Source organism: Amphiprion ocellaris, chromosome 14, assembly GCF_022539595.1.
Source record: "Amphiprion ocellaris isolate individual 3 ecotype Okinawa chromosome 14, ASM2253959v1, whole genome shotgun sequence".
In the NCBI taxonomy this organism is placed as follows: Eukaryota; Metazoa; Chordata; class Actinopteri; family Pomacentridae; genus Amphiprion; species Amphiprion ocellaris.
In genome coordinates this window covers 28,821,473-28,833,849 of record NC_072779.1, presented here as the reverse complement: position 1 = coordinate 28,833,849, position 12,377 = coordinate 28,821,473, and the positions used below count along the sequence as shown (strand labels likewise).

At 38.2% G+C, this 12,377-nt stretch overlaps 1 protein-coding gene across 3 annotated transcripts in view; it reads left to right on the top strand.

Moving 5' to 3' along the window:
* gria4b (glutamate receptor, ionotropic, AMPA 4b) overlaps positions 1–12,377 on the top strand; it is a 197,793-nt gene that overhangs the window by 97,400 nt on the left and 88,016 nt on the right. For all 3 annotated transcript variants that reach the window (XM_023280074.3, XM_023280073.3, XM_035952744.2), the window contains exon 3: positions 3,628–3,867. In XM_023280074.3, coding sequence (XP_023135842.2) covers positions 3,628–3,867 — 240 coding nt within the window. The remainder of the gene's footprint in view (positions 1–3,627; positions 3,868–12,377) is intronic.

The following is a 12,377-nucleotide window of genomic DNA, read 5'->3' as shown; positions in this document are numbered from 1 at the left end:
GAAGATTGTCTTTCCTCTCACTGTGTCTGACTGTTGTCTGGTTCGTCTCGCTGAGAGAAATAGATTAGAAAAGACACCAGCTTTCCCCCCCCCTCTCTCTCTCTCTCTCTCTTTCTGTCTCCACAGTCTGCACTCTGCATAGAAACAATGGGCTTGTCAGTAAAGCAGCCCTCTTGTTTGCTTCCCTACCCCCCATTTTCCTCTAACAACAGGAACATCTTGAGCTCTTCCTTCAGTTTCACTCTGATTCTGCTCGTACCCAGAAACAGGCAGAGGATGCTCATTATCTTTCCTTCTTCTGCTGGTTGTTCTGTGCGAGTAAAACGTGGGCAATTATAGTGCGGCTCTTGTAGACAGCCAGACCTTCTTATAATGAGAAGATCTCCTCAAGCAAGACACACTGTGTATTTACATATGTGTATGGCTTGTGTACGGGCTTCATGCAAATGCAAAGTTTCTGCTTAGTTCGAAGTCCGACTCATAAAAAGCAACAGACGCAGGTTGGGTTTGTGCTGTTTTTAATGTCATGAATCGGTGCTGCATGAGCTTGATGTGTTTAGTTAATGGGGAATACATCCTCCAGAATATATATCCACACAACAACAGCAGCAACGGGGGGATGATTCAATGCGCCACCAGGAAATGTTGGTGCCGTTGTTGCTGTTTAAATGGGAGACGAGAACAGCTTCCAAGATGAAAGCATCAGAGGAAACGGATGCGTTTGGTTTTGATCTCTGTTTACTGCATTCAGCGTTTCTCTTGAAAGGATTTAAAGTGGTAATCAGCGGGATAATGGTTTGTTATTTTGTCTCCGGTTGCCGTGCTAAGCGGTTATTGCCGTGGTGATTCTTGCACCACATTTCCAAGCAATCAATTGTCATTCAAAACAGCGAGCGGTGTTGTTGTTTTGTTTTTTTTCTCTTTTATTATATGATGGCTATCGCTGCTCATATTAACCACCCAGTTCTTCTATTTACTTCAAGCATGCTGGAAATACCACCGTCTGGGAAGAGTTTTCTAGCTTTGCGCCATTTCAAAAAAAAAAAACAAGTGTTTCTCTGGAGATGAGCCCTCATTGTATGTTTCTTTTTGCTCCCAAACAATGAAATTATCACGGGAGAAAGTGCTCAGTGGAAGAACTGTAAACTGACTCACAGCCTGACATCCTTTGTTGTATGGATATGTGGAAATAAGTGAGGAAAAAATGACTTACTTTATAAATGTATTCTGTTTCCTGCAGCCCTAGTTTTTCTTTTTAACCCTCTGAATGCCAAATGGCGGGTTTGAATGGCATGTTATCATTAAGAATGCCAAAGTTACACCATTTATCTGAGCCAGAAACTGTAAAATCAGAAAAGAAATATCTGATGTTCAACTTTTGACATTTTTTTTTTTTATGACATATTCACCTGTAACATGCAATTTTGTTTGGAAAACTAACCAAATCTGAGCTTAAAATTGTGATATTTCATGAACATCACTTTATTCTTCAAGGCTCTTTGAACATCTCACCAAAAATAAACAGTTTGCACTGAACAGATTCTGTAAAGAACTAAGAATTCTGCCATGACTGACTCAGCTGCACATAACAGAAATTCAGGGGTGATTCGGCTGAACTGTAGGCAGTGTATACACAGTATGGAGGCAAATTAAAGAGACTGAGAGGAAAACAAAACCCACTTGATAAATATAATAAATGCAGCATGGCTCAAAAATGATGTACAGAGTTTCCAGCAAGTTGTTGGAAGATACCTTCAGCATGGTGAGACTTCTTGATGTGTAAAGCGTTTGTAGTGGTTGTAAAAACGTAAGTAGCAAAATGTCAGTAAGATGTGAAGGTTCATTTTTGTCAGTATTAGTAACAATGATAGGTATTTAGAAAAATGTTGTGCATGTTAATTTCAAACTTTTCAATTTCTCTTAAATACGTGGAATTCTGTGTCATACTGCACAGGAGACATTTCTGAGTTTTCTCTACTTCTAGCCATTTTACGTTGCTTCCATAGAGGTGCATGCCTTTATATTGCAGTGAAAAATGAGCACACAGTGTGTAAAAATGTGACAGTTTCTGCACAGAGATCAGTCCAGATTGTTAGTGTAAACCTAAAGGGTGTGTACGACAAAAAAGAGGTCACTTGTGACGGCAAAACCCACTGAGAACTACGACCAATGCCACATTTTTGGTTTCTGTCAGCCTCATTTCCAGCCAAATCAGGCAGCTGTTTTCAGTAACATAAGATAAACCAACCCTACTAAACTAAGCTAAGATAAGCCTTTATTAATCCCACAGTGGGAAAATTTGCAATGCTACAGCACTAAAGATAGTACAAACATTTAAGGAATAAAGTATAAAACTTAGTGGTAGGACGTGATTAGTTAGTGGTTTTGTAATTAATCATGATTAATCACAATTTTGTGAAATAGTGATATTTGATACAATAAGCAGTTTTTCAGTTCAAATAAATTTTGGTTGATGACTGAATCGATGAATAGACATATATGTGACCTTAAATAACAAAATTGTTAATGTTTTATTTATATTTGTCTTTTTTATCCGTCTACTACATTCACAGATTACTGCAAACGCAACATCCAATTATAGCAACTATATTCAACATTTTAACACTTTTTGTAAACTCAAACACTTTCTATATCTAGAAAAGTGGTCTACTGTGAGATGGCTACACCATTTGCCGATAGCAGGAATATCGTAGCCAACATTAGCTCTGATACTAACAGCAACATGTTTTATATTGAGGTGATACCATCAGCTTGAAGTGTTGCAGTGATCAGAAAACTCTTCGTTGCACAATTTGCACACAACCACGCTTTTGTCCAAGCTGCCATCGGGAAGCTTTTTAAAGAAAACCTTCCTCCCAACAAGCTCAATGCGTACTCGTCTTCCATCACTGTTCACCAAACGTCCTTGTTCGCTAATGTCACTCAGTGCGTCCTGTGTATCTTCTTAGCAAACAGACTTTAGGCGCATTACCACCACCTACTGGGCTGGAGTGTTCATCAGTGTTGTCGGTGTGCCAGAAATTAGGGAACTGAGAATTAAATGCATTATTTTTTCAACGTGTTTGTTTTTTTTTTTTATTCATTGAAATTAATACGTTAAAGTCCCTGTCCTAATCAAAATAAAAATAAATCAAAATGTACAGTGCTAGTTATAAAAAATAACATTACTGCACATATCAGTGGTATTGCACAAATTTTTTTAGAGGAACAGAATACAGATAAAGTAGTATTATTGCACAGATTGTATAGAAGTAGAAAGATTAATCAAATAGCATGTATAATAGTGTCTGTAGAAAAATAGAAATTGCACAGAGTTTTTAAAGTACAAAAAATTCAGAATTCATATGATATTGTACCAAAGAGATGTATAGCTACTGGGAGCAGTGCTGGTGATCTAAACTAAAATATCTTGTAAATATGAAATAATAAAAACCATCTGATTGGTTGGGGATTAAGCACAAGATCAACATGGAGTAAACTAATTAAAGGACTGGAGAGCTCTGATTCTTTTGACTACTTTCATGTTATTCTTTTCTCTCCTTTCTCATTCCCACCATCTCCTTCATGTTTATTAACCAGTTTGGATGTTGTTTCTTCCCTCCTCAGTTTGCTCCCAGTACTCCCGCGGTGTCTTCGCCATTTTCGGCCTGTATGACAAGCGCTCGGTCCACACGTTGACGTCCTTCTGCAGTGCCCTGCACATCTCCCTCATCACGCCCAGCTTCCCCACTGAGGGCGAGAGCCAGTTCACCCTGCAGCTCCGGCCTTCCATCCGGGGGGCGCTGCTGTCCCTGCTCGACCACTACGACTGGAACAAGTTTGTCTTTCTGTACGACACAGACCGAGGTGAGTGCTGAGGACAAAGGGCGGCTGTGGCCTCTGTTTTAGAAGCTTACATAAAAGTTGATTTGACTCGTGAGTGTACAACACTCTCATCTAACTGACAAGCTTTTAAAAGTACCACCTATTGATCTTGGTGAACTAATGAACTCTGCTTTTTTGTGTATCCGAAACTGTCCTCACCGGGAAAAACAGCAAAAGCCATTTGTTCAAGTTGAGCCGTGATAGAAATGTTCCCTGAAAATGAAACCTTTGACATTCTGTCAAAACACACTTTGCTTGTGACAGAAAAACAACTGAAACAACTTCCAGCCAATCACACAGCAGTCCTTTCGATATCAAAGGTTGGACAGAAAGTAGTGCTGCTACAGAAGTGAGCCAGACTTACCTTTAAATCCAACACAAACAGGTTGATGATGTGTGAAAACCATAGAAAAACCATAAACCTGCTTTATCGACTGCAGCGTCATCATCCAGTAAAGACAGCAGAGTTCAAGCATTTGTAAAAAAGAAACTCTCCAAGAAACATTCCTGCAACATCCCTGCTTTTTCAAGCATCACATGAGCTGTTTGTGGTAGTTGTGATCATGCAGATACACGTGTGTTGGAAATACAACTGGTCAAACACAAAGAGCAGGGGTGTCAAACTTAGTTCAGGGGCCACATACAGCCCAATTTGATATCAAGTTGGCTGGACCAGTGAAATCAGAGCACAATAACCTATGAATAACTATTTTTTCCCTTTGTTTCAGTGCAATAGAAGTACATTCTGAAAATGTTCGTATTTAATGAACTATCATTTTTACAAAACATTGTGAAGAATTTAAAATTTCTTAATAAGACAAGTGCAATTTCAACAATATTTTTGCCTCAGTTTATCATTTGTGCATTACAACTTACAGATCATAGTGTACCTACAAATGCACAAACATTCAGTCTACATCTGTGCAGTAATCCTGACCACCTGAACTGACTCATTATGAAGGAAGAAGGTTAAGTTGTCCGCCTGCCTTGTAAATGTATTAACTTTATACATAGAAAATGCACAAAAGTTGTGGCAGTGCATCAACAATAGGGTTCCACCAAACCAAACTCTGTCGTACTGAAGCTGCTGACTCACAATGTTCGATGTCTTTAAGTATTTCCACAGTAAGGATTCCTTTTCATCTCTGCAATTTTTACACATTGCAAGGTCATCTGTATCTTTGACACCCTTGATATAGAGGATTTTTGCTATGAAAACACCAATTGATCCATTTAAACCTAAAATCTCAAATGAAAGATTAACTTAATTTCTAGGGCACATTCTTTTAGGAGGGCTGCACAGTGGCTCGGTGGTTTAGCACTTTCACCTTGCAGCTAGAAGATCCCGGGATCTTTCTGCATGGAGTTTGCATGTTCTCTCTGTGCATGTGTGGGTTTTCTCTGGATTCTCCAGCTTCCTCCTACAGTTCAAAAACATGCTGAGGTTAATTGATTATTCTATATTGTATGTAGATGTGAATGTGAGTGATTGTTTGTCTCTCTATGCAGTCGTGTGATAGACTGGTGACCTGTCCAGGAGTTTTGTCTGATGCTATACTAAGAAAATACCAGTTCAGTCACTTCCTCCAGATATGCAGTAGAAAATATGTTAAACATAATCCTATTCCTTTTTTATTTTGGATCATTTCTGTTCAGGAAAACATAAGTGTGACACCATTTTGTATTTTGTTGGGTTGTTTTTGGAGGGGTGCTTTTTTTGTTTGTTTGTTTTGGTTGTTTTTGTATAGTTTTATTTTTCTTGTTTTCTTGTTCTTCTCTTCTTGTTTTTTGGAGGGGAGGTGTATGTTTTTTGTTTGTTTTCTGTTTGTTTTTTGTCATTTTTTGATTTTATTTTTGGGGGCATGTTGCTTTTATGTTTGTTTTTTGTGTTGTGTTATTTTAGTTGTGTGGTTTTTTTGAGGGAGGTTGTTGATTTTTTGTTTATTTGTGGGATTTTTTTTTTTTGGATTAATCTCCAGAAATGTTGTTGGAATAAAGTCTTAAAAAAGCAGCCCAAAATAAACTCAAAAAGCATCTTCGACTGTGTCCCAGGCGTCAGTCATATGGAGCGTGTTTTAGCCCTCCTGCCCCTGACGTTCACACCGAGCTGCGAATGGATGTGCTTCTAAAACAATGGCTGTGTTTTGTCCACAAGGTTTCTTGGGAGGACGACGCCACGTGATCAGTAATGCAGCGCAGCTGTGGACAAAATTACTGTATCTGTTGCTTGATTTTCCACCTGAGGACACGAGCTTTGGCTCTTCTTTATGTTTTTTTTATTCTTACCTGCTTCTTTCATTTCTTCTTTCTGTCACTGATCCTCTCAGCGACCACATACACACCAGCAGTCAGTAGGTTCATACGTATTCACCCCACCGTGTCACATTTCCATTACAAGACAGAATGGATATGGGCTGCTGCTTGGATCTCCACATCTCGCTTTCATACATTTTCCAGAAGGTAGTCGTGGTAGAGGGGGGGGCACAGCGGATGTGTGAGCAGACTGGCTACAGAGTGAGGACCGTATCAGGATCCCCTCAGAACAACTCATTCCCTGCTTCTTTTTCTCTTATCTCAGCTCCTACATGCTTGACTGGTTAAAAGGCTTTGGCTCCTTTCAACAAAACCGACCACTATCTGATCAAGTGTCCCCCCCCCAAAAAAAAAAAAAAACAACAACAAAGGCCGAGGAGACACAACGCGACTTTTTCGGAGCTGCTCGTAGCCTCAATGTGGCGTCACGACAGATTCCAGATCAGCTTTAGTTATTGTGACTGGAACGTAGATGATCTCATGGTGTGAGAAACGTCAGGACTTCAGGCTGTCATGATTAATGTGCAGCGAAGCTCTGTTCAATGCAAGAAGAGACGTGTGAGAGTTTAAACAGCAAAAAAATTAACAAAGAAATGGTGGGGAAAAAACACAAAAACAGGGCAGAAATAGAAATCCTGTCAGGATGAATCCTAATCTGAAATCCACAGATCTTTCTTGATCATTCCAGATCCTTAAGTCACAGCATTGATTCACAACACAAGAAGATCTGGACCAAAGATGTTCCCAGTCGACTACTTGTTATATATTTATGATATTCATTTCATTGTTTAAATTTTTTTTTTCTCTGTATCAGAGCATAATTTGAGCTCCAGGGCTCAAAGACAACTTCATAAGTAGCCTAAATTGTTCATACTGGGGTCCAAAAATATGTCCTAAAAATCTAAACATCAGTAGAAAATTATGTCCCAAAAATATAATCATACACATGTGGACAAAATTGTTGGTACCCCTCAGTTAATGAAAGAAAAACCCACAATGGTCACAGAAATAATTTAATTTTGACAAAAGTAATAATAATTTTTTAAAAATTCTAGGAAAATTAACCACTGGAAATCAGACATTGCTTTTGAACCGTGGTTCAACAGAATTATTTTAAAAAATAAACTCATGAAACAGGCCTGGACAAAAATGATGGAACCCTTAACTTAATATTTTGTTGCACAACCTTTTGAGGCAATCACTGCAATCAAACGATTTCTGTAACTGTCAATGAGACTTCTGCACCTCTCAGCAGGTATTCTGGTCCACTCCTCATGAGCAGACTGCTCCAGTTGTCTCAGGTTTGAAGGGTTCCTTCTCCAGACGGCATGTTTCAGCTCCTTCCACAGATGTTCAATAGGATTTAGATCAGGGCTCATAGAGGCCACTTCACAATAGTCCAATGTTTTCCTCTGAGCCATTCTTGGCTGTTTTTAGCTGTGTGTTTTGGGTCATTATCCTGTTGTAAGACCCATGACCTGTGACTGAGACCAAGCTTTCTGACACTGGGCAGCACATTTCTCTCTAGAATACCTTGATAGTCATGAGATTTCATTGTACCTGCACAGATTCAAGACACCCTGTACCAAATGCAGCAAAGCAGCCCCAGAACATAACAGAACCTCCTCCATGTTTCACAGTAGGGACAGTGTTCTTTTCTTCATATGCTTCATTTTTGCATCTGTGAACATAGAGCTGATGTGCCAAAATGTTCCAGTTTTGTCTCGTCTGTCCATAGGATATTCTCCCAGAAGCTTTGTGGCTTGTCAACATGCAGTTTGGCAAATTCCAGTCTGGCTTTTTTATGATTTGTTTTCAACAATGGTGTCCTCCTTGGTCGTCTCCCATGAAGTCCACTTTGGTTCAAACAACGATGGATGGTGCGATCTGACACTGATGTACCTTGACCTTGGAGTTCACCTTTAATGTCTTTAGAGGTTGTTCTGGGCTCTTTTGTTACCATTCATATTATCCGTCTCTTCTATTTGTCATCAATTTTCCTCCTGAGGCCACATCCAGGGAGGTTGGCTACAGTCCCATGGATCTTAAATTTCTGAATAATATGTGCAACTATAGTCACAGGAACATCAAGCTGCTTGGAGATGGTCTTATAGCCTTTATCTTTAACATGCTTGTCTAGAATTTTCTTTCTAATCTCCTGAGACAACTCTCTCCTTTGCTTCCTCTGGTCCATGTTTAGTGTGGTACACACCATGTCACCAAACAGCACAGTGACTACTGTAACCCTATAAATAGGCCGACTGACTGATTACAAGTTTGTAGACCCCTGTGATGCTAATTAGAGGACACACCTTGATTGAACATGTCCCTATGGTCACATTATTTTCAGTCTTTTCTAGGGGTATCATCATTTTTGTCCATGCCTGTTTCATGAGTTTATTTTTTAAAATAATTCTGTTGAACCACAGTTAAAAAGAAATGTCTGATTTTCATTGGTTAATTTTCATGTAATTTTAATTTATTATTACTTTTGTCAGATTCAAATTATTTCTGTGACCATTGTGGGTTTTTCTTTCATTAACTGAGGGGTACCAATAATTTTGTCCATGTGTGTAAGTTAAAAAAAGAACAAAAACATGTCCTAAAAATTTAAACATGAGTAGAAAAAATGTCCCAAAAATAAAATTATAAGTAGAAAAATATGTCCTAAAAATACAAACATAGATAGAAAAATATGTTCGAAAAATATAAACACAAGTAGAAAAATGTGTCCTAAAAATCTAAACACAAGTAGAAAAATATGTCTTAAAAATATAAGTAGAAAAATATGCCTGACAATATAAAAATAAGTAGAAAAATATGTCCTAAAAATATAAAGATAAGTAAAAAGAAATGCCCTAAAAATTCAATTCAATTCAATTCAATTCAATTTCATTGCAATTCAAATTGTCTCAAGATGCTTTACAGAACCCATATGTCTGAACCTCCAGAGCAAGCCCTAAGGCAAGAGTAGCAAGGAAAAAAACTCCCTTTAAACGGGAAGAAACCTTGAGCCGAACCTGGCTCATATGGGGTGACCCATCTGCTGCTGGCTGGCAGGTTGAGAGGGACAGAAGAGGTAGAGTGGTTGGGGAGGGGAGAGGGACAAGGGTGGGAGAAGAGGGGGGTGAGGAACAAGGAAATAGCACACACTGGGATACATGCATGATCAGAGTAACATAAATGACACATACAAGTACAAGCCAACATTGAAACTGATTCATAAGTTCACTGCTATGATGTAAGGCTCTGGCATTAAATATACTACTTGTATAGCTAGGAATAAGATGCAAACAGTGTGTAGAAAAGTATGTGTTGAAATATAAAGATAAGTAGAAAAATATGTCTTAAAAATATAAACATATATAAAAAGATATCCTAAAATTATAAGTATACAAATATGTCCTCAAAATGTAAATATAAGTGGAAACAATATAAGCATATATGTAAAATGTGCAGTTTTCAAGACAATAAAATATATGTATACAGTTTTAATAAATTACACAGAAATATGCAGTTATTACACATTATTGATTCAAGAAGTAGATGTGAGAAGAAGTGAAGTGAAGAATTAGTTAACTGCTTGCATTAAATGCGTCTTTGGACTACATGCACCTCTGTATACTGTTTTTGAGCTATGTTGCCTTTATTTTATTCCTCAAATTTGCTTTATTTTTCCTCTCAGGCACTCTTTTCATGTCCTTTCTGCTCTGTGTAAAACACTGCTTGCAGTTCACCTGATAACTCTCAGAATTTTGATTTTCTCTGTAGTGGCGAGAATCACATGCAGATGTTGTATTTTTGGGGAATTTTTGAATGAGATTAGATAAATCATATGATTTCAAACGTATTTTTTGGCTATTTTTTACTGATATAAGTCACGCAATAGAGTCTACTGTCAGAAAACTGAAAAGCAGAATATTCTTCTGCAGTTTTTACAGTTTCTCACTACGACAAGTTGTACTTTTTTTTTTTTTTTTTTAATAGAGAAAACATGTCTTTTAAACCCTCCAGTGGGTTTTTTCGACTGAACCAATGAGTCCAACTTGGGTTGATCCCAGCCACCGGGCAAAACAACTCTTCTAGTAGAGTTTTCTTGCAGTCTTATTTGGATCAGTTTTTCCTCCTCGGGAATGCTCCCAGGATTACATTTCCTGCCCAACACGTCTACAATAGCATCCAATAACTGCAAGAACAAGTCATGTAAAAGATAATGTCTGTCTGAGAGTGACAGAGATTTTATTCCTGCAACCAAGCAAGGCAATCTCCTCATCTACTAACATTTGGTCGATTATTAGGGAGCAGCCATATGCACATTAAAGTACTGGGACTGGTGACTTATTGCATGTGAGATATAAAAGCCCATCAGAGAAGAAATATAAGCATATTCTGTTCCATGTGACAGATAACTGACGTGTAAAACTCCACAGAATTTTACACGTCATTCTGTCATTTGGAAAGTCTGAATTATTGATAAAATAATCTGTCATGAAAGGATGTGATATTTGAACTCTAAAACTTATCATCCGTCTGACCCTGATTCCTTTGCAGTTAAATAAGTTTCTGTTGTTATTTTTCTTTACTTATTTAAGATGGGGAAAAACTAGCACACTGCAATGAATTATTAATCATAACATGAACCGTCTGAGAAATATTGTTTGGAAGAATTAGACTATTTTAGGCTATTTATTCTTCCACAGGCCTCATTTCCTGGATAAAGTCAAGGTTGCTTGGTGACTCCCATCGCAGAGCCTTTAGTTTATTATTTTTACACGACTGGACGGAGGCTCAGGCCGGATCACAAGATTAAAATTTGTTTGTGCGCTCAACCAAAAAGCAGGTGGGACAGATAAATAGCAGTGACAGGACAGTGGCAGTCCACAAAGTTTGAAATTACAACGCTTTGTTCTTGTTACCTCCTAATAATGTCCTTGGGTTCAGTGCAGCCAGGCAGCCTTCCTACTTTATTTAACCATGCAGGTACATAAATATGGACATGAACACACAATCCCAACGTCTTTCTTAACCTCAGCCTGATTCCCACAGAAATAAATGATGGAAAATAAATAAAACAAAGTCATACAGCCTCATGAGGCATATTCTGAAATACTATGTCTTTCAGACTGCAAGATTTTGGTGGATTTATTACTTGTAAATATTTGTACATTAGCAGGAATGAAGCACATCCCAGAAATGAAAGCAGTGCTTGGTATGTAAAAGTGCAATAAAAACCTCATGAGTAATCGTAATAAATAATGATAATCCCATTATTGATCAAAATATCTATGCATGCAGCCCTACAACATGCACTTTGTTTTCATTATTTTCATAAATTTAAAATGACCATGTTTACTATATAAATCTGATTAAATTAGCCAAAAATCAAACACATACGTGCAATTTGTTCCTTTTCTAAAAAAAATTAATCCTTTATTTTTCATTTTCTTGAATGGGTTTAAACTTTTAGTTTAAATTACTGAATTTTCTGCTAACATAATAGAAAACTGCCGGTTCCTTCTCCTCATTTAAAAATATTTTTATATTCATTGAGGTACAATTTTCATTTTATAATACTGAAATCAATTAGAACATTTGTGGATTTGCTGAGGTTCCTTTAGTTAGTGAAAGTTGTAGCAGCATTAAGATCTCTGTCCGTGGTGCTGAATTCATTCTGCATAATTCCACCGTCTGATAGCTGTGTTTTGTTGTGAAGTTTGATATTTTGACAGTGGAAATTAATCAAAGATGTGACATTCTGGCTGCAAATCTATGCTGCTTGAGGTTTCTAACTTTAGATTTCCAATTTTATTTGATTAATTTATGAAGGTGTCTGGGGCTGCACAGTGGCGTAGTGGTTAGCACTTTCGCCTTGCAGCGAGAAGATCCCTGGTTCGCGTCCCGGCTTTCCCGGGATCTTTCTGCATGGAGTTTGCATGTTCTCCCTGTGCATGCGTGGGTTTTCTCCGGGTACTCCGGCTTCCTCCCACAGTCCAAAAATATGCTGAGGTTAATTGATTATTCTAAATTGCTCGTAGGTGTGAATGTGAGAGTGCTTGTTTGTCTATATATGTGGCCCTGTGACAGACTGGCGACCTGTCCAGGGTGTCCCCTGCCTTCACCTGAGTCAGCTGGGATAGGCTCCAGCCCCCCCCCCGCGACCCTAGTGAGGATCAAGCGGT